The 15,137-nt window shown below is 36.6% G+C and overlaps 1 protein-coding gene across 2 annotated transcripts in view; it reads left to right on the forward strand.

The window, feature by feature from the left end:
• LOC145999062 (uncharacterized) overlaps positions 1-15,137 on the forward strand; it is a 104,176-nt gene that overhangs the window by 10,741 nt on the left and 78,298 nt on the right. For both annotated transcript variants that reach the window (XM_083136011.1, XM_083136012.1), the window contains exons 5-10: positions 605-678; positions 2,601-2,641; positions 4,899-5,415; positions 6,249-6,408; positions 12,048-12,155; positions 14,765-14,904. In XM_083136011.1, coding sequence (XP_082992137.1) covers positions 605-678; positions 2,601-2,641; positions 4,899-5,415; positions 6,249-6,408; positions 12,048-12,155; positions 14,765-14,904 — 1,040 coding nt within the window. The remainder of the gene's footprint in view (positions 1-604; positions 679-2,600; positions 2,642-4,898; positions 5,416-6,248; positions 6,409-12,047; positions 12,156-14,764; positions 14,905-15,137) is intronic.

Genomic DNA, 15,137 nt, shown 5'->3' on the forward strand with positions numbered 1-15,137 from the left:
TGGGCCTGTGGTACAGCGCAAACAGAAGTGAGGCTGTGGGTCCGTTGTTAAGATCAACAATTCTACAGTGATGGCATTAAGAAACTGGTCTCTCTTTGGCAGACGTGTGTTGATCGCCAGGGCGATTATGTGGAAAAGTAATTGTATAGATATGGACAACAAAGTCCTAGAAAGTTACCTGCATTTCTTTTATTCAAATAAATTCAACCACTTTTCAATAATAAAAAAAGGAATCATTACTTTTCAGCATGCCCTCGTATTTTTGTGATGTCACAGTACCTTTATATGTTAATTTTTTCAAGTCTTTTCACTGTTATTTACTTAGAATGCTGGACAAAAGTTGGGTGTGATTGAACTGAAATATGACCAATAGAAGACAACGTTAAACATAATTCTTGTAAATTTTATTGATTTAAAGTGTATGTAACAAGCTATGTGCACAATTTAGAATAATTAATACACACACATCCAGCCATTTTTGTGGTAATGAGGAAAGGTTTTGGATTATTTATTTAAGTGTAGTAGAATAGAATTTCTACTATATTCGACAGTAAACTTATTTGTCTTGTCAAGATCCACACTTATGCACACATTGTTGCTTCAGGTTCATTTTGAAGATCCGCAACATAGCTGTGGTGAAGGTGCGAGCTTGTTGAGAAGCCATCTTGCTGTTAACAGGTATTTCATGATTATATAATTGTTTAATTCATGGTAGAAATAGTTAATGGTTAGTTCATTCACAACTTGGAGTTCCATCATCATTCTTTGCCATTTCCTGCCTCTGGCTGGGTCGGCATAGAAGTCAAGCCTCTCCAATTTTTCCTGGTCTTTCACCACTCCTCTCTTTCCATGGTGTTCCAATCTTGTCCTCTTCTCCTAACACTCCACTATCTGCTCTTTCCACAGACATCTTGGTCCCCCCTTGGCCTTATTCCCATTCCTTGTGCATTGTAGGTTCTTACTAGTAGTTTTTCTGCATCCATCTCCTTCATGTGTCTGAACCATCTCATCTGTACCTGATCTATCCTGTCCTGAAGTTTCACCCCCCCCCCCCAATGTCTGTCAGATCTCCTCATTCCTTATTCTATACCTTCTAGTCTTCCCCAATATACTCCTTAAAAATTTCATCTCCACTGCCTGCATCTTTCTTTCGCCTCTCTCTGTCATTGTCCAAGTCTCTGCTCCATATGTAGTTATTGGCTATTGGCACATAGTATGTGTTATATATTACCTTCTTGCATTTTGTAGGTACATCCCTGTTCCATATTAACCTTGGAACACTTTGATAGAGGCCACTACTCATTTGCCCTCTTCTGTTTACCTCCTCATCTATTCTTCCACTTCTCTCAATTATGCTTCCTAGATAGGTATTTGAAGCTCTCCACTACCCTCAACTCTTCCGTATCAATCTTATTCTAAACTTGAAATTTAGACTCAGTAATACAGGGTAATTCAAAGTGAATGGTACAACTTTACACAGTTATTATGACGTTATTATGATAGAAAATCAGACAAGGCATCAATATAAAGACAAACTCTGCAAGTTGTATTCCCACTTATTGGGCTTAATCTGCTTAGCCAATGCTCCATCAGGATCACCAGTGTCACAAAATGGCTAATAACCCATAGAAGGCGTATTGTGTGTTGGAGCAATAAGAACTGATTCAATCACAATGGTGCAAAGATATTTCTGCATGCATTTCGGTAGTAATTAAAATGTTTCACCCTTCTGAAAGATTTGCCAAAGTTACAACTGTGAATTGTTAGTGCCTTCGAAACTGTTGACAACGACTTGCTGTCTCGTACATAGCAAGTATTATCGTTTGGACCTTTTCCGCATTACATGTGGTTCCCATATTGAATCTTTATAATGTGAGTCATGTGAGTAAATCTTCCAGAGTTCTTCTTTATATTGATGCCTTGTCTGATTTTCTATCATAAATAATAACCTCATAATAACTGTGTAAAGTTGCACCATTCATTTTGAATTACCCTGTACATTTCATCTAAGATAAGCCATGAGGTGTAAACAATAAAAGTGAAAACAGACACCAAGGAAACTGACAAAACTAATTTGAAATCAGACTGCATAACTAATCAACAAACTTTGATTTGTGCCACTACAGACATTTTTGGAAATCTCTTTTTATGTACTCTGATTCATACCATTAATTAATTATGTACACATTCAGTGGATGAAACTTTATAATGACAAATTGAAGAAATACAATGTCAATATCTGTTATTTTTTTCATATTATTAATAATCAAAGTTAAGATTGTTTGACTCTTTGAATCGCCACTTTGTCATAGGTGCATCTTGAACTGAATAAAATCTTAAGAATGAAATTCTATTAATTGTAGACAGAATTCAGTTTCAGATGCATGTTAATTGATTTGGTTTATTTTACTTCACATTTCTGTCACTTTTGGATAATCACAAAGATGAGGATGAGTGATGATATGATGAAATTGATGGACAAAGAACACCCATGTCCAGGTTGGGATTTGAACCTGGAATTGAGGTGCATGTGTAGATGTGCAAAGTATACAAATGTATTGTGGATTTAAAGTAATACATTTTATTTTTTATCTTTTCAGTGGAAGATTTGCCACAGAGAAGATAGAAACAACTGAAGACGGTATTTTTATAAGTATTTTTCTTTAGTTTACTTAGTGGTTTTATCATGAGCCCATTCCAGAATTATTGTAATGTGCGAAACCTTTCTGCTAACTTTCTCATGGAATTTCCATGGATTTAATATCCAGTGGCATGGTGGAGGCACTTTAAACTGTAGGTCCAGTCCCAATTAGCCTTACCGTGCATAAAGTGGACTTTAAACACCAACCATCTTAATATCCAGTGAAGATTCAGTATTTTCTATGGTAAATTGTAAAACTGCATCGAGTCTATTGACCTAGCAGCATTGTACTCTTGGTTTAAATTCTTGATTAAGTTCAATTTATGCTTGGTTTCAATGACATGTTTCAACTGCTGTAGTGTTGCTTTGAGCCAATATTGGCATCCGGAAGGAAAGCACACCCCCTCTACATCCGACAGGTGTTTGGTACCCCAAGTGAGTATTTGCTAGGGATGGGACAGTATGAAATTTTGGCCGATGCCGATAAAGTACCAATATAAAATTTACCAATATCCATAACTAATATTCTACTGATCTGATATATATGAATTTAGGGCCAAGGACTTTATGTTATAACATATTTTTCATTTGGCTTCAGATCTAATATTGGGGTGAGATTTTTACATATCTGATGAAAATCAGCCGAAATAGACAAACTTGACAAAGCATATTTTGACATATTTCACCAATTTCGCATTTTTACAACATATTTCTTCAATTTTGTTGCAATAAAACATATTTCTGTATAATTTCGTAATTCTCTCACACATAATCGGTTATTTTATAATTTTTTCTTCGTAGCTTTTGCACAACGGATAGTTCATATTGTCGATGGCAGGATGGAAATTACGGAGGAAGAAAGGTGCAGTCTTTTCTTAGTACAGAACAATAATACCCCACTTTTTTTTTATCCCGCCGACAATTGATAGCCATGCAAACATTATTGAGGAAAAATGTTCTCTTTCATTGTTGCACGGGAAGTAAAGAAGTTTCGTTCTCATTTATTTGCCTTTTTCACTTTTCACAAAAATCAGTCAAAAGTAAAAAATAACATTCGGTACATTACAGCCCCTACTCTACTCTATCGGGTATGGGAGAAAATCGAGAGTACTGTTGTGCATATTTTTGGCTTTACTGGGAATATTTCTGCATTTTTCTGACATATAATTTTTCACGACATATTTTCCAATTTATATAACATAATTACATACATATTTTACAGTTTTATAGGACATAAAGTCCCGGGCCCTCTATATGATACATGGAGTACCTGAATGGTTCATTGACTTCCTTAATAAATGTGTTTCCAGGTGACTGCAATGCAAAAGAAGTTGTATATTTAGACATTTACTTTTTAAAAAAATATAGGGCATGGAGATTATCAATAAAAATTATAACAAAATGACAGATATTTATAGATGTATTAGATTGGCAAAATAATCGAAAGCAATACACCGATATCCCTATATTGGCCGATACCGATAGAGTACCGATTAATCTGTCCCATTCCTAGTATTTTCATTTCCCATATCGTTTTAATGTGTTTGTGTTAATCCTAAACTGATGGAGGAAACTCTTGGGGGTTAAAGGTGGCCAGGGATGTGGTGCTGATCACATCACCCACACCTTCGGCTGTGATCAAGAAAGTGTGAGGAAATAAATCCACACCCCTATACACGTTCATGGTGTGGTGCAAAGCACAGTGGAACACCTTACTTCTTTTTTTTTTTTTTTTTTTTTACTTTTTACATTAAATTACATGCTATTTATAGATGTATCAAATCTGAACCCTTATTAGATATCCTCTGGAATTTGTTTAAGCCAATATTTTATGATATGAACACCATCAGAGATACTGATATACGCATATTCACTCCACTTCACTATATGGTTGGTTGGTTGATTTGGTGTTTTAAGTCCACTTTATGCACAGTAAGGCTAATTGGGACTGGACCTACAGTTTAAAGTGGAATCCGAACCACTATGTGCCTCCACCGGGTATCGAACCCGGGACCCCTTGATTACAAGGTGGCGACGCTACCACTGCGCCATCGGGGAGGCCTCCCCCCACTTCACTATATGTTTCATCTTTGATGGTCTCAACTAAGTGGAAAATATTTCTTGCAACATAACAAATTTAGTGTTTATTTGGTTATTTTACTCTACAATTACACTTTTTTTTTGTTGTTATTTCTAGAATAGCACTTTGTAATAACAGTTATAGAATTTGCACTATCAGAATTTTCTTTTCAAGCAGGTCAGCACCAAAAGACATTCCAAACGAATGAAGGCCGTTTGAATGCTCAACCACAGTGCCAAGTTTGTCATGAACGGATCGGCGATTTCAATGAAAATGTAGTGAGATTGCATTTTGAACACGACATTAAAGACAAGCAGGGAACAAAACCAACTGGAAAGGCAACATTTTGTAGGAGCTCAACAGCTTGTGCAGGGAAGAAAGCAAACACGCTCAAGTTGTTACGCTCCTCGACAATAACCAGTGTTGGTTCATCCAGGCAAAGAGTGGTTAATTTGCCAAAAGCAGGGCCATTAATACCAGGAATTTCTGACGGCAGCTACTGCCAGATTCTGCTGGAGAGAAGACAGAGAGCGAAGGAGAACCCTTGCTATTACAAGTGTTTGCCAGAGAGGGGACAGTTGCCTGAAGTGCAAAGCTTACTGGATAACAATTTCATTGTTCCACCTTGCAGCACACCTGTAGTTCTATACTTCAAGGAGGAGAAAAAAATGGATAAGGGAGAAGGTCAAGATGGGTCAGTATTATTGTTGTTTTATTGCTAGTATTCGTTTATTATGGAGAATCTTTAAACAGCTGTAGATCAAAAAGTATTTGACTTAGAGAGCTAAAATTTGTCACTCTCTTCTGGTTGCAACAAATTGCAATATTTACGTCACAGATTTTATTGAAACAACAATACAAGCTATGCATTTGTGTGTGTGTGGGTGTGGAGAGTGGGGGGAGAGAATGGACGATGCATTAAAGATTACCCACAATCAGTTGCTAACCCTCATGGTCTCAATAAAGTCATTTGTTACAAAATTGTTCCTACATTTTAAATTTTGCTGCATTTTCCGTGCTGAAAATTTTGTCTACTGTTTTCAGTAGATCTATAGGTGTTTTGAGACATTTACTGTGTTTAGATTTTCAAATGGATATAAAAATAAATTTTAAATCAGGAGGAATGAAAAGTTATATTTACAGCCAACATGTTTACTTACATACACTGCATACAATATTACATGTAATACTGAAGAGAATATTTCACTTGTTTTTCTTCTACTGTACATGTGCAATAGAAACCATTGAGTTTCAGTAGATTTCTGAGGCACAAAGTAGAGTACAACTGATAACAGTAGATTTTCAGACATTTTCAGCAGGATTAAGTTCTTTCATCTTGGCCCCTGAAAACCGGGGTTCCACTGTATATTATTTGTGAAATACCATAAACATATTATTTCTTCAGATAAGTAGTTGTGTCAGAAGCTATAATATTTGTAGCCTCAAAATGTGTGGTCAGTTCAATGTCCATTCTTACCATCATGGTGTGTAGACACATAACATTTGATCTGGTGTTTAATATCTTAGTTACAGCTCCACTGTGAATGGTTCCAATGGCTCAAACACAGAGAGTCAACGCAATGAGAGCACAGAGTCCAACAACTGTGCCCCAAGTCCAAATGAGTACAATCTCCTCTTCCCATTTCAGCCCACTCCAAGTGGAAACCTAAAGATCAATCAAAATCAGGTAAGGATATAAAAAAATTAGCTGTGTGAAATCCATTGAAAAGGTAATTTAGATATTCTGTAACTTTGTACAGCCCTAAGAGCCCAAAGTACTAAAAAAAAGAAAAAAAGAAACAACTTCCAAGCAGTTTTCTCTATTACCAAGTTAAAAATGAACAGGTAAAAGAAAACTAGACTATTAGTAGGGACATTGAATTTTCGCGATGCGTGAAATCGCGAAATGTGAAAAAAGATGCAATTTTGAACATTCTGGACGTAACTACACTCCCAATGATGAAATATGCATGAGTTTTATTCGTGCTTTTCTATGAAATGAATGCTTTTTGCGAAATAACCGTGAAATATCATCAAATTAAGTAGAAAACATGCAAAAACAGGCAATCGAGGTTGTGCGCGCAAACTGTCGATTTGTAACGAAACGTTTGCCTAAAGTTTCCTACCACTTGCAGCTGAAGAATGTTTTATCTTCGATCACATCAGGAAGACGCTGCAAATTGGGATTTCCCATGCACATAATCTCAGTTCGAGAACTTCGCTCCCTGTCAACCTGCATTCCTTTCTTCCCCCGAATGTCTACTCAACTTCCAGTTTCATTGAACTTGCTAGCTGTAGCAACGATGAGATTAGTCTGGTTTTTTTTTTTCCACCGCTGGTATATACCGCTGATCTAACATTTTATTTACCGGGGTGTAAGGGATGCTCCTTCCACGTAGTGCACCCAATAGTCAACCTCACTTCCACGTAGTACACCCTGGACTTGACTAACGAGGCTCTGGCGACTGGCCCCATGGCCAGTATAATTTTGTTTGTGTTGTCCTGTGTTTTGTCCTTATTTGTGCTGAGTACTCCTTTACAGTCTCAGTTTTTAACGAAGGTCAGAAAATTTTGATGTTTTATGATTTTAGTTACGCAACGTTAGAGTTGTTATGTGTAACGATAAGGGGCTGGATCCCGTATAATGTGACGGGTGCAAAATAGCCTTAGTGCTGATGCACCCAAAATTTTAACTTCAAATTCAAATTCAAAAGTTTTTATTTGCCATAAATTGTCTCCCTAACTATTAGCTATAACAGGGTGTCTACCAATCAAGAAAGTCAAGAAATGAACAGGTAGGTCAAGAAAGTCAGGAAATTATGCTTCTGGTCAAGAATTTTTGCTATTTTTTTCTGTATAGTGAATTTACTGGGATTTGATGAAATTGAATATTTGGAAAACTAAAATTGTATTGAGTTGTGGTTTGTTTCTTAAGGATTACATTTTTGTATGCATGATGTTTTGTAAATATATTAAAGTAATGTGGCCATTCTCCATCCAGGATGAAGTCTGAAGCATTCATTTTTACGTTCAATAGTAATTAATTAAAGCAAGTGTAAATCTCTTGTTAAAGTAGAGCTTCAGTTTTTATCTTAACCAGCCTTGTGGTAGGGGTCTTTCATTTAATAAAAATATATATTTTCTTAATTTCCAACTATACCTAAGTACTATACTTAGTATACTTAAATACATGTTAAGAAAAAGGATGATAAAAAGGAAATAAAGGTCAAGGAAAAGTAATGAAAAGTTCAAGAATTTTGTATTTGTTATTTTGGTAGACACCCTGTATAAACATACATGACACAGAGGCATACCCAAGAGATTTTCATGAGAAGAGAGGCAATATTTGATACAAAAATGGAAAGCAGTACCACCAATATCCAAAGAAATTGATTGATTTGGTTCATTTTATTTTGCATTTCTGCCACCTTTGGCATATCATGAAGATGAGGATGAGTGATGATATGATGAAATTGGTGAAGGGACACTCGCAAAGTACACCCATGCCCAAGTTGGGATTCAAACCTGGAAACCCTAGAATTTGTAGCATGCTGTGCTAACCACTTTGCCACAGAGGCCAGAAATATCCAAAGAAATGCAGCATATGGCATTGTCATCTTGTGAGGCTTGTTTCACCCATTATCAAGTGGAGACTTGTAGAAAGATTACATTTTTGTTGAAACAAAATATTTTTGAATTGTTGGTCACAAAGAGAAATAAAGGTTACCAACTCATTTGATTTACCATATTATCAGTGCAATAAGTTTCTTAAAAATTAAACTCTGAGGTTTTTAAACATTCAATGATGTTTAAAAACTGGCTACCAACTGTAGTGTTTCATTGTTATCCTAACAGGCAACTCTTGCCCCAACTTCACATAATCTGGCAACTTGCTGTATACTCAACACATTCTTATATACTGCTGGACAAAAAAAACCGGACACCTTAATATTTGACATCTGAATTGCAATTACTTATGAATTACGCTCTCAGTTAAGTATTGAACAATTGAACATTCATTATTGAACATTTTCCACAGTTTTCCGTTTATTATTTATCTATTTATTTATTTATTTACTCGTATTTACTTATTTGAAACACTTAGTAGGCTCAAAATTAATTTCATGCAATTTTGTTTTAATTTATTGATTTTCAATTCCTGTTGATGTTATTTTGTTTAATGTCTAGAGAGGCATGAATTTTGGTTCATAGTAACCATAGTAACATATATTATTGACATTATCATTGCTGGTATTTTTCTTGCAAGTGTATTGTAAGTTGCTGCTAGCTTGAAAATGAGACGTGAAGAGGTAGTGTAAAAGCAGTAGCTCTTCGCGATGATGGTCGTAGTGTACACTATATTGCTAGGGTGCTAAATATAGCACGAAGTACTATCCATGAAGGTCTCAGACGGTATGACGCAACCGGTTCCTATGGTAGAAGACCGGGTTCTGGTCAGAAACGATGCACAACAGCACGGGAAGATAGTTTAATGCGTATCATAGTCTTAAGAGACCGTCGTACGACTTCAAATATTGTGGCACAGCATTTGAGAAATGTTCATAGAACTGTGGTTTCTTCACGAACAGTTCGTAGAAGACTGAATGAAAGTGGTTTATCATCTCGGAGGCCGGCTGCAGGTCCCAGGTTGTTAGCACGTCACCGGAAGCGAAGACTGGCATTTTCTACAAAACACTTACGTTGGAATGTGGAGCAGTGGGAAAAGGTTTTATTCTCTGATGAGTCAGAATTCAACCTACGTTCATCAGACGGGCTTGAACATGTGTATAGAAGACCTAATGAGCGTTATGCACAATGTTGTTTCGTTGAAATAACACCCTTTGGAGGTGGTGGTGTCATGGTCTGGGGAGGCATCTCTTTACAAGGACGTACAGAGTTGGTTCTTGTAGATAATGAGGCAATGGCAGCTTGCAGGTATATTACAGAATGTGTGGCAGATCATGTAGTACCATATGCACCATTCATAGGCCCGGACTTTGTTTTTATGCATGACAATGTGCGTCCTCACGTTGCGAATATTGTCACGGAGTACTTGGACGAAGTTGCGATTACGCGATTAGAATGACCACCACAAAGTCCGGACCTAAATCCGATAGAGCACGTCTGGGATCAACTGAAACGACATATCAGAAACCACGCAATAGTTCCAGAAACAATTGAAGAGCTAAGACGTGCTATTCAAGAAGAATGGGAGCAATTGGACCAAGAAGTGATTGCCAACCTTATTCGAAGTATGCCACGGCGGTTACAAGCTGTAATTGATGGCAGGGGAGGTAACACCCGCTATTAGACCCCACCAGTACCAGTTAACAATATTAAAAAAAAAATATTGCTAAGATTTTTTTTGGTAGTTTTCTGTAACTTTCGTTTATGTTCTAATTTAACTTATTAACAATAAATTTTAATTTGCTTTCTGTTGAATATATTCAGGATTTCTTATTTCCAATAATTTTTGCAACATTTACTTAGCCTTCGAATCAGAATTTATGCGTTATCACAAAAAATGCAAGTGTCCGGTTTTTTTTTGTCCAGCAGTATATATTCACACAACCACTAGACTAATGAACAAAATAGAAACGTAAAAAGAATGTAGTTACAAGTGGATGAATTTGAGTCCTTCCTTCGAATGTTTCAGAACCATTTCTACTAGGTCATTCAAATATGACCGGAACTGATTTTTTTTTTTCAAACAACCTGCCATGTTCAGCAGTTATGCATCCTTGGGAGAATAGAGCCATAACCCACACCCTCCCTCCCCTCCCTCTCATGCAGGTTAGAACCTGCTCAGTCGTGCCTGAGTGTTGCTAGAGTGATGAGCGAACAGAAGGTACTGCAGAGCATGGAACAACGCATTGTGATCAAATTTCTCGTTGGAGAAAACCTCCAGCCATCTGAAATTTTGCAGAGTCTCAAACAACAGTATGGGGAAGCGTGTACTCATGAACCTGTGTGTTTGAGTGGTGTAAGTATTTCAGAGAGGAAAGAGAGCACGTGAAGAATGCACTGCATGATTGTTGGCTTTGATCCGTCACCCAGACCCAAGAAAGTGCAGAGTACCCATTCGGCAGGAAAAGTAATGACAACGTTTTTTTGGGACTGGCAGGGGGTTATCCATGTAGACTTTCTTACAGATGTCAGAACAGTCACTGCAGCTTATTATTCAGAACTCCTGACAACAGAAGTGAAGGAAAAGATCCGATCCAAGTGGAACAGAGGTGGAAAACAGGTAGCCTTCCTTCAAGACAATGCACAGCCTCATACAGCCAAGACAACTATGGGAACCCTCAGCAAATTGAAATGGACCTTCTGCCACACCTGCCATACAGTCCCAATTTGGCCCCAAGTGATTTCTATCTATTTGGAAGGCTTAAATCAGACTTGGAAGGCATGCCGTTTGCAGATAACGATGCTGTCATCGCAGTGTTCAGGAGTGGATACGCAGCCAACCGAAAAACTTTTATAAAAAGGGCATTAAGATGTTTCCAGAATTTTGGAAAAATGTATGGACTCTGGAGTGGAGTACTTTGAAGGGTGACATGTGCAAATAAGTATTTGACAATAAATGATTTGGTAAAAAAAAAAAATCAGTCTCTATCATATTTGAATGACCTAGTATTTCTCTTCCAGCAATTTGTATGAGTGAAGTCATTCAAAAGAGAAAGCAGAATCATGCTGGTAGTAATAAAAATGAGGCAGATCCACACTGTGAGGACCTGTGTGTCAATAGTTCTTATGATAGCCAGCATGATACTGCTTTAGTTTTAAAACTATTTTAACCTATTGAATGTCTTAATTCCTGGCCATCCCTGAAGATGGCTCTCTTTTCTTGTTTTAGGTGTTTTATTTTGTTTACGGTTGCCATGCACTTACCGGTATTTGTTAATTGATGCTCCATGTATGAGTTAATACAGTGGAACCCTGATTTTGTATTCTTAAATTTTTCATTATACATTCACACTTTCCCATAGTCTTCATAGAGTAAAATGTTATAAAATTCTTCCGAATTCCAAATTTTCCTGCATTTTAAGTTTTTTCATGTTGGTCCCTGGAAAACGGTAAAATCAAGATTCCACTGTGCATGTGTGTTTTAAGCAATGTGCAATTTTTACTTATCATATTAGCAGAAATTCATAGTTTTGAAACCTATTTGTGTGTCACTTTCTTGTGTCAAAGAAAAAGGCTTATGTAAAGAGTAGTAACATAGCATGTAAAACACAACTAGCGGTATAATATAAATTGCAATGTACATACAGCCTGTATATCTTTGGTACTTTTTCCATTACAATATTTGTAAACCATTTGCAGGTGGCATATGACTCAAGGAGAGTGAGCATCATAGTGTCTGATCCAAAGAACACCAAAGTAAACTTGAAAGAAAAGTCTTCTTGTGAGGAGGAGAACGTAATGTTAACGGTATGCTAATGCACCATGTCTAAGTAAACATTCCTGTTATAAGAGATGAAAATTCTGAACCCCATCAGTATTGTTCGATATAGGTATTGGTTGTATCAGTTTGGTTTGGTTTGATTTGATGTTTTAAGTCCAGTTTGTGCACAGTAAGGATAATCGGGACTGGACCTACAGATTAAAGTGGGATCTGAACCATTATGTGCCTCCACCAGATATCGAACCCGGGGCCCCTTGATTACAAGGCAACGATGCTTCCACTGCTCCATTGGGGAGACCTGTGGTTGATCAGTTTATTTTTAAAATTACCAATAATATTAACAGTCCAATATATCTTTAAATAGCCAGTGCAAAATTCTACCATTTTGTTATATTTTTTTATGAATACAGTGGAACCTTTGTTTTATGTTTTTCAGAGAACCAAGCTGAAAATAAAACTTAAAATGTGTGAAAATGTAAAATCGAGGAAATTTTTATAACATTTTGTTACATCGGGACCGTCAAGATTGAATGTACACTCTGTAAAAAAAAATTAGCATCACTGTATTCTTATTACGGATGTTGATAATTTTGAGTTTCGCAAGCATGCATCTTTCCTGCACAACTTGAAATCAATTGATTGAAGTATTGGTCTGGTATCACTGCATAGTGTGGTGTTATTCTTTTGTTGATTTAGTGTTTGGAGTGTCCGCTAGAGGGTGTTGCAATCAGTTACTGCTCCAAGGCTTTGTAATCAATAGTCAGGAATCTGTAAAACGATTGTTAGTAGTGCAACTTGTGACGTGTTTTATGTTGCAAACTGCATGTTCATTATTGACAGTTTGGATACGTTATCATATTTGTGAAGTGTTCTGGTGGTGTGTAGTGTATTTGAGCGTGTTTTCTCGAAAAAAATGGGCAGAAAGTGTGACATTTCATCACGTAAGCAAGGAATGGTTTTTGCTTTGCATATGGATGGTCATTCTCCGAGAGAAATTGGTCGACAACTTCAAATGCATCAATCCACAGTTAGCCGCTGGCTGCAAAAGCAACAAGAACATGGAAAATCATCACTGAGAAGTCACTGTGGCAGAAAGAAAAAGACATCACCTCGACTGGATCGTATGATAAAGGACATGGCACTGAAGAATAGAGGAATGAGTTCACGCCAAATTGCACATAAACTTCAAAATGAGGTGGGAGTTAATCTTACTCATGCTACTGTAGTATCCCGACTAAAGAAACATGGTGCTTCTAAACACGTCCCACGTAAAAAACCAAGACTAACTGACGCACATGCAAAAGCTAGACGTGAGTTTGTCACACGTTATGGTGCATGGAATGATACAGATTGGGAACATGTGATATTTTCTGATAAAAAACTATTTAAATTGCTGGGAAATGACAGCTCAGTAAAACTGTGGATGCGGAAGGGAGAAGAACTTGCAAAATCTTGTAGTTTAGAGAGTCAAAAGTTTTGTGGCAGTGTTATGATTTGGGCATGTTTCTCTGCAAAGGGGATTGGCAGGATGCATATTTGCACATGGACCGTTAAGGCTGATCAATATCTGGATATCCTGAATCGGAAAGTTCTACAAACTGCAGGAGATCATTTTTCTGGACAGAATTTGGGCTACTTTATTTTTCAAGACGATAATGCAACCAGTCACCGTGCTCAGGTGGTGAATAACTGGTTTCATGATATGAATATTGAAAGACTTTGGTGGCCGCCAAACTCTCCAGACATGAATCCTATAGAAAACCTGTGGGCTATTATGTGCAAAAACTTGGTAATCACACGTACAGGTCAAAAGAGGAACTTATGGCAGCAATTGTACATGTTTGGAATGAAATTGAGGCCAAATATTGTCAAAATCTCATTCATAGCATCCCTCGAAGGTTGGAAGCACTTAGGAAGGCCAGGGGTGGCTACACTAAGTACTAGTCCATGTATTTACTTTCTATCATTACAAATTGACATATCATGATGCATTTAAATCCCTTGTTCAATCTTTTTACTTGTAAAAATTGTCTTTGTGCGAAAACGTTCCACAAGCTATATTTTCAATAATTTTGTTATTAGTTCTGTAAAGTGCATTATGTACGTAACTATGACTTAAATAATAAGAATATATTGTACAGATATAGTGTTCTATATAATTGTTAGGAAAACAGATCGACAAGTCGAATTAAATCAATAAAATAACTTATAATTCATGAGCGAAATGCTGACAACCAAAAGTAATGAAGTGATGCTAATTTTTTTTACAGAGTGTATAATGCGGGAAAATGTAAAATCCGGGAACGTAACATTGATGTTCCACTGTATAAACAATACGTGTCATGGTTTTATAAAGTAAATGTTTTTTCAAAGGTAAAACTCATTGCTGTCATCTGTTTACATATTATAATTATTAATTTATGATGTTAAAGAAAGATTTATTTTCTTTCATGTTATCTGTAAATGTAAATGGACTTTGTTGTTTCCTATGTGTCAAATTTCATGCGAAACCTCAGATGTCTTTTGTAGACATCTGAAAGACACTTTATAGTAGAAATAAATAGTTTTGTGTGAAGAATTTATGCAAATCATTATTTTATATTAAATTGTGCAACTGAAATGTCTTAATTTTCAGATCCCTGTACTCAATAATGTAGAAGAAGGTAATTCTTTACATGATTACACTGAGAGTGGAGATGATGATTACTTCTGCTGCACAGAAGATTCTGAGGATGAAGGGCATGAAGTAGTTCCATGTGAAATATCTCTATCAAGGTAAGAAACTTTGTGCAATTCCAAGTAACCAAAAGTGGTTGGTCCAACATTGGGCCAATGTACTGAAAATGATTGCCTAATGTAAGAACATACCATTGGGCAATGGTAATTTTGGCTGTGGTTTCAACGTTGGCTCAATGTGTGGTTTTTATGTTGGGCCAACATATGGATTTATGTTTGACCAACATACTGAAAACTAAGGTATAGATAGGTTTGTGTTCTGATACATACAT

The sequence above is a fragment of the Lepisma saccharinum genome, chromosome 14, assembly GCF_977018435.1.
Source record: "Lepisma saccharinum chromosome 14, izLepSacc3.1, whole genome shotgun sequence".
In the NCBI taxonomy this organism is placed as follows: domain Eukaryota; kingdom Metazoa; phylum Arthropoda; class Insecta; order Zygentoma; family Lepismatidae; genus Lepisma; species Lepisma saccharinum.